General features: G+C 33.3%; 1 protein-coding gene across 1 annotated transcript; it reads right to left on the bottom strand.

The window, feature by feature from the left end:
* Positions 1–12,876: 12,876 nt before the first annotated feature.
* Positions 12,877–15,279, bottom strand: LOC148620013 (uncharacterized). The gene has a single exon (XM_088580501.1). The coding sequence runs from the start codon at positions 15,182–15,184 to the stop codon at positions 13,994–13,996; it is 1,191 nt and encodes a 396-aa protein (XP_088436627.1). The 5' UTR covers positions 15,185–15,279; the 3' UTR covers positions 12,877–13,993.
* Between the last annotated feature and the right edge of the window lie 244 nt (positions 15,280–15,523).

Raw genomic sequence — 15,523 nt, 5'->3', positions numbered from 1 at the left:
TTCTATGGGTCCAATTTGATTTTTTTGTCAAACAATATAGCATCTCCATATACTAGGCCAATTATGAATATGGATAACACAAAGACCATACATGCATCAATTAAATTTTTGAACTGAATTAAAAAAAGGAGTGCTCTTTGCTATTTTCATGCTATGAATCGTTCTGAAATGTTTTGACCCGACGACTTTTTGTCAGGGCGAATTAGAAATAAATAGAACCATAGAGAACCCCTTACTGGACATTTTTACAGATTGAAAAGTAAGTTAACAGAAATGTCCTGTTTGAATTTGTAACCATTTATGGCGGTACGAATAACAAGTAACACAATATTTTATTTTACAATTCACAGAGGCAATGGCAATATTATGATTTAGTACACAGATACATGTATGAAGACCATTTACATGTATGACATACACTAAAAGGTTTTCTTTGTACAAATCACGTACAATGTATATATTTCAAAATGCAACATGACAAAAGGAAAAAACAACTGAATAGACCCTTTTGTGCTAAGATAATGAACATGCACAATTTATACTTCCGGTAGGTAGGGCTTGGGTAGATCAGAATAATGTTTATCGTAGAAATGTATATTGAGCATGCTCCACGCATGCTCAACGACTATCTCACAGCAAACAAAAAGTGTCTATTATAAATATCAATGGCAAAACAAATCTTTTACCGACTTCTGCAAAACATATTTTTTTTAGTTTTAAAATATGGTTATTAACGTTCTTTCTAAAAAAAAACAGACAGGAGGTGATTTATCATATCTCAAGAAAATTAATGAAACTGTTTTAATACATTTGTTACGTCCTAAAAGCGATTCATCCTATGTTCGTTTCCTCGAATCTGTCACACGTCAAGAACAATTTTTTGACAGGTTTTAGGTTACAGACCACCAATTCAACCATTGAGCATTTGGAATGTACACGAAAATAGTCCTACGCAGAAATTACCCCTGTTCCTCATAGTGCTTTGAAAAAAGTTCTCATCTCATTTAAAAAATTTAAACAGTTTCTGAAAGGAAAAACATTTCTGTACATTTTATAGGTGCATTTTGCTTCTTGTGACGTGAAGCCTAATCTCCATAATGATTTCTAAATATACCCCTATCTTGTGAAAACACTGGGATTTCCCAGGCTATTTATAGACACATCACTTCCGGTGACCAGTACTGTACTGCAAGTCTGCTAACCCCACATGCCATTCTGAGGATTGTGAGCTGACATATGTAGAATCATGCTGATATATAGTCCTCTGCAGGTTAAAGTTAAGGTAAAGTCCAGAGAAGCCATTGAATATTGTGAAATTAGCATAGAAGCCTATGGGAAGTGGAATTAGTGGTTTTTAGCCTTAAGCTGAGGCCATGGCAAAATGATAAGTTTCTTGGAATAGCTTTAAACTACTTGAAGATCTTGCAAACTTTGCTATGAGAGGAATACACTACAAAAATCCTTCAAAATATGCATTTTTTTAAGTTATAGGTCCAAATTATGGAAAATTGGTCTTTTTGGCTGAATTTTATGTCCTATCTTGTGAAAAGTGTAGAAAATTTAGTAAAAATATCAAATATTTAACTTTGAGGGCTATATTTACTTAAATATGGTGGTAATCAGCACTTGAAATCAAGTTTTGTGTAAATTTGAGCAAAAATTTGATTAGAAATGAGGAAAAAGTCACTTTCATTACTGCAAGCATTTCCCTATGGCAACATGGAAAATGCATTTTTGAGTACTTTTTTGCTTTAGGTGCCCTTTACTTGTCATGTTTTATTGTGAAAACACTGTATTTACAAATTTAAAGCCAAAGATATCACCTTTTGCGAAAATTTAAAGATTTAGGGTTTTTGACATGTGATCAAGAAAAAGGGGGAGGCATGTCAGACATAAATTTTTAAAAAACAGACCAATTTTTCAGAAAATGACTACTTTTAAAGGCTATCTCTTTATTAATATTGTTAAAAAACAAGTTGTGATTGATTTTTTTTATTTGAAAAGTCAGAAAAAGTTCTTTGCAAATATTTAATGCATTTAAATATGGTAGAATATTGTGACTTTTTTGCTGGCGCAACTTGGTTACCCTATATTTAAAAATCAAATATTTAAAAAAGTGCTTGTCACATTTTACTAAAACTTTGCAAATGCATTCAGTATGTGTATAGGAAGATACTTGTATAGTTATTTATTTTTTCTATGACAGAAAGTGACCCTTTAGCTGAGGCCATGGCAAAATGATAAGTTTCTTGGAATAGCTTTAAACTACTTGAAGATCTTGTAAACTTTGCTATGAGAGGAATACACTACAAAAATCCTTCAAAATATGCATTTTTTTAAGTTATAGGTCCAAATTATGGAAAATTGGTCTTTTTGGCTGAATTTTATGTCCTATCTTGTGAAAAGTGTAGAAAATTTAGTAAAAATATCAAATATTTAACTTTGAGGGCTATATTTACTTAAATATGGTGGTAATCAGCACTTGAAATCAAGTTTTGTGTAAATTTGAGCAAAAATTTGATTAGAAATGAGGAAAAAGTCACTTTCATTACTGCGGTTAAGGACATATAAGCATTTCCCTATGGCAACATGGAAAATGCATTTTTGAGTACTTTTTTTGCTTTAGGTGCCCTTTACTTGTCATGTTTTATTGTGAAAACACTGTATTTACAAATTTAAAGCCAAAGATATCACCTTTTGCGAAAATTTAAAGATTTAGGGTTTTTGACATGTGATCAAGAAAAAGGGGGAGGCATGTCAGACATAAATTTTTAAAAATAGACCAATTTTTCAGAAAATGTCTACTTTTAAAGGCTATCTCTTTATTAATATTGTTAAAAAACAAGTTGTGATTGATTTTTTTTATTTGAAAAGTCAGAAAAAGTTCTTTGCAAATATTTAATGCATTTAAATATGGTAGAATATTGTGACTTTTTTGCTGGCGCAACTTGGTTACCCTATATTTAAAAATCAAATATTTAAAAAAGTGCTTGTCACATTTTACTGAAACTTTGCAAATGCATTCAGTATGTGTATAGGAAGATACTTGTATAGTTATTTATTTTTTCTATGACGGAATACCCTTTAGGTTACAGACCACCAATTCAACCAATGAGCATTTGGAATGTACACAAAAATAGTCCTACGCAGAAATTACCCCTGTTCCTCATAGTGCTGTGAAAAAAGTTCTCATCTCATTTAAAAAATTTAAACAGTTTCTGAAAGGAAAAACATTTCTGTACATTTTATAGGTGCATTTTGCTTCTTGTGACGTGAAGCCTAATCTCCATAATGATTTCTAAATATACCCCTATCTTGTGAAAACACTGGGATTTCCCAGGCTATTTATAGACACTTCACTTCCGGTGACCAGTACTGCACTGCAAGTCTGCTAACCCCACATGCCATTCTGAGGATTGTGAGCTGACATATGTAGAATCATGCTGATATATAGTCCTCTGCAGGTTAAAGTTAAGGTAAAGTCCAGAGAAGCCATTGAATATTGTGAAATTAGCATAGAAGCCTATGGGAAGTGGAATTAGTGGTTTAGCCTATATATAGTGTAAAAATTCTCCCGTACTTTTCTGCAGTAGAGTGTAATCAAATTTTAAGTGTTAATATCTTCTGTGGGCAACTCTCATTTACATTTTTCGAATGAAGTTTCTATGAGGCTTGTTGGAGGATTTTCAATCAAAAAATATTTGGTATTAAGAATGCATGATTCACAAATCATAAATAATGCAGAGCTGCATTTAAATACACGTTGAGCTGCTGATGAGAGACTATTCACTGAAAGACAGAGTATCGAAATTTGCTCTACGCAGCCACAGGCGCAATCTCTGAAACAGAGGTCCTTGTATCTCATACGTCAAACAAACACTGGGACGAAGGAGCTACACACCTCTGTTTCAGAGATTGCCACAGACGTTCGTATTTTTCTCTTAAGTAGAATGAATTGTTAGACTTGGCGTAATCTGTGACGCTGAACATGACGTAAACAACATTTTTGACGCAACTCATTGACATCATGCATGTTGGCCTTTCCTATCGTAGGAAAGCTTTGTTTCGATTTGGCTTATACAATTTCCAGATCAAGCTAATAGGTTCTTACACACCCAGTGAAAATGCGGAGAATACATATATCGGTGGTGATGGTAAAAAATGCTACACGGCTAGATGTTTTATTTACAATATACTGTACTATAGAATCTGGAGACTTGATAGAATATCTATTTTTTTTTAAATTTATATTGAAATTATACCAAAATTATAACAATTTATCATTTGCCAAGTGCTATATCGGTTATGTTACACCCAAGATAGTGTCAATTTCTATTTCTTAACCTGAGGAACTGGTGGATCCAGAAATTATTAATGTAAAAGGGCTTTTCCAATCCAGAAATTAATTAAGGGGATATTCAAGAGTAATCAAGGGAACCAAGGTTATAGCGGTAATCAAAAGAATGTAATCCAGGGACAAAGACCAGACATGGAAAACAGACATTCACAGCAAAGAACATAAAGTAACTAAAATCATACATACAAAGTAACAAAAGTAAATGAGCAACTCGGACTCCACTAAAAACTGGGAGCATGGACCAGGTGCACCGGTAGGGCAAGCGTCCTCTGCTTTTCTAGAAACACCTGCCGAGTTGCTCATAAAAAGTCAAGTCCGGGGTAGACAAACGAGGAAAGGAAAACTATGTCCCGTTGAATACATCAGTTTTCATGGTGCTGATGGATACACCATAACGATCCACGAGTTCATAATGACAACCATAAAACTTCTGTAGTGATGACTTCAATCTTGTAGCAACATAACCCTGTTCCAGAAGCCTATTTGTTAGAGTTCTAGCGCGATACAAAAAGTCTGCGTAGTTTCGGCAAGCTCTGGCATAACGTATGAGTTGTGATATGAACACTCCATACGCAGGAGCCGAAGGGATGTTGCCGCAGATGAAAGGAAAGTTAACAATTCTGAATGAATCACGTTTGTCGTAAAGTTTGGTCAATAGTTTTCCTTTACCATCGATTTCTAAGTGTAGGTCAAGATATGAGGCTGACTTCACAGTGTCTGTAGTATCCTTTATCTCAAGTTCTTTTGAATAGATGCGATGTATCAAATCCCCGAAATTAGGATTGTTTAAAGATAATACGTCATCTATATAGCGGAAACTGAGATTGAAGGATCTAGCCAAACAATATTCTTTCTTTCTGATCAGATCAGCTATAAAGTCAAGGGTATCTTTTCTTCATAATTTTCCAACAAAAGTGGAAATCAAAGGTGAGATACCTCGGGGTCCGTCACTAACATAAATTAAACTATCAAAAACTACAACTGAAAGAAAAAAATGCAGTTATAGAGGAACTTAACGAGAGCCTTGCCCGGGATGTACATCTTATCGAAACAGATCTCTTTTGCCATCAGTTCTTGGTCAGCATGGCCACATCAATCAACCAATTCATGTATTCATGGTGTTTTTGACGGATAAACCGACTACATTAATTAGGATAAACAGAATTATACTACTGTCTTTTTAGAGGAGTGAAATGTCAAAAAAATAGATTCAAGTCTCTGAAGCACACCGAGGTTATTGTCTTCATCAAACCAAAAGGATGTAAACAAAATACACACTGCTGTCAATATACACAACTGAACAAAACAGTGAGCTACCAACGCAAAATGGAGTAATTATTTGAACAAAATGAAGGCCATAATTTTCATAAAAATGGAACTTTCTCATGGAGAAACACTAAAATCAAACTTAAAGATAAACTTTTACGAACAGGTTTCCAGTACAGAAAAATTGAAAAAGGTGGTAGCGATAATATTGTCAATAAGGAAGGTGGACAAATGACAAAATCAAAGGATTGTGACGTAACTAATTTTGGATGAGGTCGACTCCATAACTATCAGGATTTACATGATTGACATTTATTTCTACCCTATATACAACACTGCAACATAAACTGATTCAAGAAAAAAAATAGTAAATGATTCTTAGATAAATCTGACTTATTTACGAGCCTAAATAAAAGTTGCAACCCTATGGCTATCTGATTTGAAAAAAAAATGATGTCCTTTGTCAACTTCAGTTTCTTATAAAGTTTTTATTTGAAAATATTATATTAACACATACAGTGTATTAAAGATGTTACATATGTGGTATTGATATAAAGCTGTTTTTATTTTGATACATATAGTCATTCCAATTAGAATGAATTATGTTAAATAGTTGTATTTTCTACAGCATTTATATGTTGTAGACTATTTTTGTTATAATAGTTAGTTAATAAAAAAAAATAATTCCAAATATTTGTTCGTAAAAAAACGTGTCCTATTGATATTATCAGTAAAAATGTGGTGTCCCAACAAAAGCATTATATCAAAAAAGTATCTGTCCTCCTGCTATTTGCACTGGTCCTATGTGGCGATAAATTTTGACCGATCCCTAAGGTTAAAGCGAAAGTTAAAAAAGAAAATGATAATATTATAGTATTTGCAACGTTTAATATTTGGTCCGACCCTTCTGGAAATTCTAAAATGGAACCAGTCTTTTCCTTTGATAATGACGTAATAATGTATTGCTCCATTGATTTTGATAAACTTTTTTTTTCGGAAAAAATATATGGCAACACGTCGTTCTATATATTTGTACATGTAACACTGAAACAATAATTAGCTCTTCAATTTGTTCATATACTATTATGGTCAATTTGTGACACGAAGTATGTGATTTTAAATAATACCACAGGCCAATTATGTGAGTAAGCACGAAAAAAATAGGCCATTGACCCATGCCTCCCTTTCAACTGTTGCTTTTTGCATTTTCTAAAATATGGTTAATAGAAATTATGAATTGATTCCCCCATATCTTTTTTCGAATAGTAATCATTTGAACAGATATCCTTGATTTTTTAAAAAGTTTCAGTGTTGATGAAATTATTGAATAAGGAATCAAAATTGTTGCTCGTGATCCACAACACCGTTTTTCATGACCAAGCTGCATAACTTGTCATGCGTTTTTGTTCTGTTCACGATCATTTCTCTTGCTAGACATCGTGACCTGGATGAATATAGACTGAAGAAGTATTAGGATGTAATTCATTCAATATAATATTTCATTTTTTATCTTCTCATTCTAGTTTTAAAATGTAGGTCATACAAAGTCACGGGTAAAATTTATCGATTATCATGTAAATTCATGCAGAAATATGTAAAAATCAGAAGACGCTTACCCTACCGTTTCACCTAACCCAAGCTTCCAGTTTTCATTGGAGTCCGGTAAGCTCATTTACTTTTGTTTATTTTTACCTGTTATTTTGATTATATTATGTTCTTTGTTGTATGTGTCTATTTGCACTGTCTAGCCTTTGTCCTTGGGATATATATATAGGTCTGAAAAATTCCCAACGATGTTAGAACTGTCAAATTTGCAATGTAAATTTTTGGTCGTTCCCTCCGCGGGACTCGAACTCCTGTGACATCTATGGCAACACCGCCTGCACAAAGTCCAGCACCCTAGACCACTCGGCCAGCTAGGCTATATATAAATAAAGCTTTCGCTGGCCGGGTCATTCCTCCTCGTAGGATTAAATTAGGGCTGTAACTTAGTACACGATGTAAGGTGGTACGGGACAGTTCATTTAGATGTTAATATGTAGGATATAGGATCAAATTAACGATCCATGTCACAACTAATCAATATTATACAACGTCTCAGAATGTGACAAAGTCCAGCGCCCTAGACCACTCGGCCAGCTAGGCTATATATAAATATAGCTTTCGCTGGCCAGGTCATTCCTCCTCGTAGGATTATTCTAGGGCTGTAACTTAGTACACGATGTAAGGTGGTACGGGACAGTTTATTTAGATGTTAATATGAAAGCTATATTTATATATAGCCTAGCTGGCCGAGTGGTCTGGGGCGCTGGACTTTGTGCAGGCGGTGTTGCCATAGATGTCACAGCGGTACGAGTTCGAGTCCCGCGGAGGGAACGACCAAAAATTTGCATCGCAAATTTGACAGTTCTAACATCGTTGGGAATTTTTCAGACCCTTCTATACGTTTATATGTCTTCCCTGTATCAATTTGATCCGATGGAGCAGTGTAGCAAATAGAGTCGTCACATTCTGAGACGTTATATATATATATATTATTTTCGCTCGAATCTTGGTTACCTTGATTATGCATCTAAAGTCAATATCTAGGACATTCCTTAGTGCAATGTTTTCATTCATAGTTTTAATAATACACTAAAGTAAGCGCTGAAACATTGTTAAATGCAAACTTTGGAAAAAATGTTGTATAGCTTCTTTATAATGTAAACAACATATTTTAGAATAAATCTACAGCCGCCAAAAACAAGATTTGAAGACTGAAATTCACATCGTCCTGTTCCTAAATGTATAATGCAGTGCAGGCTAGCATTCGTTTTCTTGAAAAATGCCATTTCTATAAATTTAGATGAATTGAGATATTTTATGCCATGATCCATCAAAATACCACCACCAATAAACATAAAATATTAAAATTTTCATTCAAATCTGGCAGTTTGTCACAAATTATTACTAGCTTACACTGCACCAAGTATTATAGCATATTTATTTTTCCGAACCAAAATCTGTTCTGGTAAAATTTGATTCTTACACTTTTGTTGTTTGCAAAAGATGGCTGTAGTAACAATATGTGAAGGAAAGAAATGTGCATAATTTATATGTAGAATACTGTATAAAGAAGTATTAAGCAAAGCTTTCAGAACCTTAATTTGGTGTAAAAAGTGCATCTAAAATTATTTTAAGATATAGTCGGACATAAAACTACCACGTAAAAACTACAAGCAATATGACACGATATATAACATTTATCCTATAAAGTCTTTTTCAAGAGTGAGATAAATATAGTCTGACACTGAAATGAAATGGGAATTACATAGACAATAATAATGTCTCGATTTCACATAAAAGAAATAAAAGGATGAGACGAAGTAACGGCGTGCTGAATCCTTGTATTCCTTTTATGTGAAGTCAAGATATTATTATTGCGTTTATACTGCAATCCAAAAAAAAGTCATGTACGGGGAATGTTTTTCCCATTACGAATTCTATAATGTGTTCCCTGTGTGGCGCCTCACGTACGAGCGGAATAGATAACGTAGTAACGTAGACACATGTTAATCTATTAGCGATCGATTGATTGTGCTACTTATATACAAATAACCGACTCATTTGCCACAAAGATATGTATTGTGGGTAACAGATAATAAAAAGTAACAACATAAGTAATAGCTTTTTGAAAAAGCTAGCCGTCTCTTAGCTTTAATTGTAGTTTAAGAAGGTAGACCTTGTGTAAGGGACATAACTCATAAAGTCGGGGATATGTTTGTATCATATTCAATTTCACCAAAGCCTTTCAAGCTTTAGTTTGAAGCAGAATAAAGTGAATCCAAGTTAATTAGATGCTTACATAAGGTTGATGTAAAATGCTGCATACAAACGTTCCAATGATTTTAAGAGCTGTGTCCCTTACCCTAGGTCTGCCTCCTTAAGATACTGAATTTGTATATCGTCTTTTACGATATTGAGACAAGATTTCTGTATGTTGGTTACACACCCGATATGTAATTGAAGATGAAAATGTTATTATAGTTGTCAAAAACCAAAATTGAATTGATCATGACTTATTAGTGAATAAAAGAAAGAATTAATGAAGCAGTAACAAAAGATAGCTATTTTTCCTTTGTTTTGGTAGATACTTGGATATTGGATAAATGTAGGAGTCACAATTATAATAATTGCTCAATGAGAAATGGTAATCTGCTGAACGAAATTCCTCTTAGTCAAAGTAGTAAAGTAAATATTCAACTTCACAGGTTACTTACTATACTGATATTTTGGATTAATTGTGTTAATGTGAAGATACATATGTTTACATCAGCAAATATGATAATTGGAAATCTAAATTATTATTTTTGTTGAAGAATTATATCCAGTTTAAAGTGTCCATCATTATTCGATTGTAAAACGACGTTTGGTTGGGATTATGCCGGACAATTTTGAAAGGACTGTCTGCAGCGGTTAGTAAGGGAGGAAACGAACGTCTGCTGCTGTGTGAAGCTTTTGAAGGACGTTAATTATAGAGTGTTCACAAATATATTATGGACGGACAGTTGCGTTACTATATCCCATCGCAATTTTGTTGGCGAGGGAATAATAAGACAGTTAATAAATTCCTTTTAACACATCTGTAAATGATGTTTTTTGCTTTGTGTAAAGTTTCATTCAAATCCATGAAGTTGTTTACGAGCCTATACTTACGATAAATGTGGAACAAAACTGTTAAATTCTAATTATATTTGTGTTGGAATCATATTTAGTCATGCATGTATATCATTATATGGTGTCGTTTAATTCAGTGAAGTTTCATCCAAACCCAGAGGTATAGGACGATTTTGGTCAAAGATTAATCTTGATCAAAGTGTTAAAGTCTAATTATTTTACTCTCATGATATTTTAGAATAAGTTGATTTTCATGAGCATCTTTATATGGAGACTTTGCTTTTTGTAAAGTTTCGTTAAATTTGTGCAGCAGTAAAGGATGACTTATGAAAAGTGTGAAAAGCGCGCGAAATGTACGTGTAGCTGTATCGTGTATTTTCGATAGATTCCGCATATTTCCGTAACACGTTTCTATATTTTTTTTTATCGAAAATATTTTTTAACACATGCAAGATAATTATGTTTATTTAATTTATTCTAAGTAATATTCATCTCTTAAGAACATTAGTTTTTTCTGTCTACTTACTTTTTCTATAGTTGGGTTTACCTAGATTAAGAGCCGCCATCCCGTGCTGACTGCAGATTCTGATCCTCATTTCAGCCAAATAATCAGCAATCGTAATTTAGATTTTAAAATGTTCAATGCTATGCAAAGTTCGAAAACTTTGAAATAAATGTGGATAGCCATCTTGCAGAACTCTCCTATGTGAAGGAAGATCATAAGCAGACTTTATTGATTTTTTACCGATAGCTTCCGATTGGCTCGTGACGTCAGTAAGTCGGTTTGGTACTGATACAAGTAATGTATACAAAGAATATTCTGTTTATCTAATCAAAACATGTTGTCTTGTCAGAAAGATAAAAGAGAAAGAATTTGCAAGTTTTTTGACCGGCTACTCAAACATTCTTCGGAAGTAGCCATTAGATTTTCCTCAAACATACTAGTCTTCTGGCTGCAAATTCCGTTGTTCGTAAATGTTGTCTGACATTTGCTTACATGTTGTGCCTCAATCTCTTTTTCTGTTTATTTTGGGTTGAAATTATATGGGAAAAGTTCCAAATTTGCGATTTTTTCGGACATTATAATCAATTACCTATTTACTTTCACTTTACAAACCGACTTCGTGACGTCACAGCTCAACCGATCATGGTGGCGCCCATAGTCGCGGGAAATTCAAATTCCCTAATTATAAATCATGGTTAATTAAGAAAAGGAAATTATTATTTGTTTCAATGTAATTTTCACGAACATTTAACAGATTAGTTTCGATATTTATGACTTGCACAATAACATGGTCTTCTCCTTTAAAGTGATAATATGACAATGGCATAAAGCCTGATGAATAAAAGTCAATATGTTTTACTTGCACAAATAGGGAGACTGCAGAATTTTTTTTTAAATTAAAAGAAAAAAAGTTTTATGACACTCAATTTATTTCTAAGATAATTATGATGAAATATCAGAGAAGTAATCTTTGAATCCCTATAAAACTTTACAACTTACATGTAATCAAAGATTTATTTATCTAAAAATCTATGCTGGCATTCCTAGAATATGGGTATTTTTCAATGTTGACATTTCTTTAAGACAATGATTTACTGCTTATGCAAATAAAATAGTTGCATTATTGTTCGATGTTTTGTTTCAAAGCATTTCGTGAGAAATTAAGGAAAACTGCAGTATGATTTTGATTGCGCACACTGTATAATAACGAAATCAACATTGTATTTAATTAATTCGATACAGTCTAAAACTATAGAAAACAGCTGAGACGAATGAAAACATGATCGCATTGAAAACAAATACTTAAAAAGAAACACACTACAGCAAAACAAAAACAAATTGGGTGAAAGAAAACAACAAAGCGTAGCCCCGAATCTGATTAATCGGGAAGACGTCCTCTGAATATATTGAATAACACGAATTATTGAGAAAGCTTTTAATTGACATTACAAACAATTAACCGACGGCAGCCACTGATTAGATGCACATGGGATTTCTAGGCGTCATCTGTATTTGATTTCTCCGGAAACATACACCTAGTTGTCTTCTGGGCAACGAAATTTAAAGCCGATAACGCCAGTTTTTAAGAAATCTTGTAAATGACATGAAAATTGTTATTTTATGTTCGTATTGTATATAGTGAGCGTAGAACTTTGAAGTAATGACTTGTCCTTGATTAATAAAAGAAGAACAATGACAAAAAAGCATCTAACTTAACAAATTTCATTAAAAATATCTTTAGACATACTAAATCCCTTACACAGATGTTACGACAAACGGTTAGATAGATGACAATGATTATCTGAATAGAAAAGCCACCCTTTTGAATAAAGATTATACGCCATATATTTGGACCGAGCTTAAATGTTGATTCCAAGAACAGCAGACAGCTCATCTGATTTCCCTTGCATGCACATGTAGAGCAGATTTTATAAAGTACCATATCCATATTAAATACAGAAATGTAGAGATGATTCATGGTTCAGAAAAAAAAAAACCACTAAACTAACAATCAATCTTCATTCTACGGACGCCATAAATTCCCGTTACTACAGTCCTTTCTGCATCTCTTGATCAAGAACTATAACTCGGGCAAGTGTCAATTTTATTCACAATCTATACAATTTTTAGTCCAAAAGTGGAATAACCAAATGACAAACGTAGACTGGTTCTGTGGTCTGTAACCTTTTTCCTAAATTAGAAATAAAAGTGAATATGGTGTTTTTTAACGCATGAATCACTTCTTGTCTGTTTTCTTTTTATAGAAGTAAAATTTGAAGAAATTTAAACGAGCCAAATATTTTTGAGAAGATGTTATGTTTAAGTAAGTATCGATAAAAGGAGCAAATAAGAATTTCAAGAAATTTTAAACACATGTTTCATGGGAACAATTTTAGTGCACATAAATTAGCGTCATCAACTTAACTTGATCGCTAAGATGCTTTGAGGTTGATATCAGATTGTCACAAAATAAAACGTTTTGCTGATTTTTACAGAATTTTTTTCCCTTGGGTGTTGTGAACCACCGTAAAATGGCTATTACTATTAGATTTGATGTTGTACAGTCCATAATTACCAAGGCTCTAAGGAATTATCAAACGGTTATTACCATTTCTGTATTCAAAACTAACGAATATCTCACCCTCTGTATCTTCATCTTTTTAAAAAAAAATGTATAAAATCGTTCGAAAGAATGATCTTAAATATAACATTTTTTCATTAAGTTTCCGTGGTGTTCATGGCAACTCTCGCCTGAAATTATTCATGTACATATACGTTTAACGGATTAGGACTATGATTTCAATATGTACATGTAAACATGAACGGCTAATTTAAAAATGGTTACAGCAACGCATGCCAACACAAGATACATATTTAATTAGATACATGTGTATATTATGTATGATCACGTTTTTTCCCATCAGCAACGCTTCCTTTTTAATCTAAATTAGATTTAGTAGTTTTCTGTTCTCTGTCTGTCTGTATGTTCGGACTTCTTTTATATTTGTTATATCTCCTGAATGACGGGTACTTAACAGATGTATGACCAGGCATTTGTTATTTTACAGTAAACGGAAATGAAAGTATATTTACTGATTCGAGACTTTAGTAACATGAACATTACATGATTGTGCACAAGTATTTTTAAATAGGACATTAGATTAAGACACAGCAATTTTATTATCAAAGAAATCACTTTGCATATACATTCAGTAAACTCCTTCCCTTTGCACATTTCGAAGAAATACCGCTGTACACATGTATCCAATAGCTTTTGAGTATCGTGCTAAAATCTCAATTGAGAAAAAAAGACTTATATACTCATCATAATTTTTTAAAAGTGGTTCCCCGCTTAGCACTGTCTGAAATGAAAATAATGGCTTCGAACCTTTATCTATCAATACAGTTAAAGCTTTGTCAGGGTATATATTTGCCGGAAAAGGGCTGTTATTCCCGAGATAAACTAGTGCACGTAAGAACAATATCGGTACTTCGGAAACTAAGAATACTGCGAGAAGCATGATTATTAATTTGGTATCATTATGTCGATATTGTCTACTGCCGGTCTTGAAAAAATCCATGCCATTACGTAATGAGGTAATAATGCAGTTCCTAACTGGTTGCCAACGTATATATTTACCTATAACAACATTTTCTATAGAAGAAATTGCTCTCCAAAGATTCCGTATTAGAACAAAATTCACTGTCAATGCCATTATAGGAAAAATCAAATCAAATGCTAGGTGGTAAAAATAGATAAAGTATTTTGATGACAAAATTGGTGTATTGTATGGTGCACGACACAAATATCCGTCAAAAGAATGGGAAGTGAACACATTCGTTTCTATTCTCAGCGATGAAAATTTATGAAAATTGACTGCATATGATATAACGAAGCATAAAACACATATGATCGCAGTTTTCTTATTTGTTATATCAGGGAACTGTTTCCGAGGCCTCATCTTCAGATTTTCTAATGTTGCCAGAAACATCACAAGTAACGTGGCAACGAAATGAAAATACTCCTCAAGTTCGCTGGTGTTGATAAATAAAGAGCACGGCCTCTCAACCTCATCAGAGAAAAGATAAACTTCAGTGAAATAACTATCGGATGAATGCTTGTATTGCAAGATTGGATCCAGTCCACTTAAGCACAGCGATCCAAGCATGTTCACCAAACACAAGACACTAAGTATTACGGTCCATTTAGATAACTTACGCACGAGTAACACATACATGACAGTGATATTAACGAAAATTGCTGAGATCGATAACACATTATCGACTCTGTTTATGAAATTTAGTGACTCGTAATACTTATTAAACATGAAAAGCTGTCCATCTATACTGCTAATGTTCGCTCTAAATATCGGCGCCCCGTTTCCTGTTATCAACATCATTGTTTACCTGTTTCCACGTTTTTTGTAACCAAGAACATGCGAATGATACGTGTACATACATACATACATGTACATGTATTCACTTTATTAAACAGTGTGCCTATCGAATTTTATATTTTTATCTAGTGTGTTTGTTTTTGTTGCGATAAATGGCTTGATATATGTCGAAAAGGACCAATCTTAATCTTAAAAATAAATCAATTATTTACAACATTTAAAAGTTTCATTGCCGCGTGCAGGTCCGGGTGTTAAAAGAATAGGCCTGCAGCAGCGCTAAGCTTGTCGTATAAGGCGACTAAATAGTGCTCAGAAACCTAGCCGGGGGCTAGGCGCTCTGCC

Source organism: Perna viridis, chromosome 4 (genome assembly GCF_037379345.1).
Source record: "Perna viridis isolate PV_CMFRI_1.1 ecotype Kerala chromosome 4, ASM3737934v1, whole genome shotgun sequence".
Taxonomy (NCBI): domain Eukaryota; kingdom Metazoa; phylum Mollusca; class Bivalvia; order Mytilida; family Mytilidae; genus Perna; species Perna viridis.
This window is presented reverse-complemented; position numbering and strand designations above follow the sequence as displayed.

Coding starts and splice junctions, on each gene's coding strand:
- LOC148620013 (XM_088580501.1), bottom strand. CDS start 15,184: ATGATGTTGATAACAGGAAACGGGGCGCCGATATTTAGAGCGAACATT.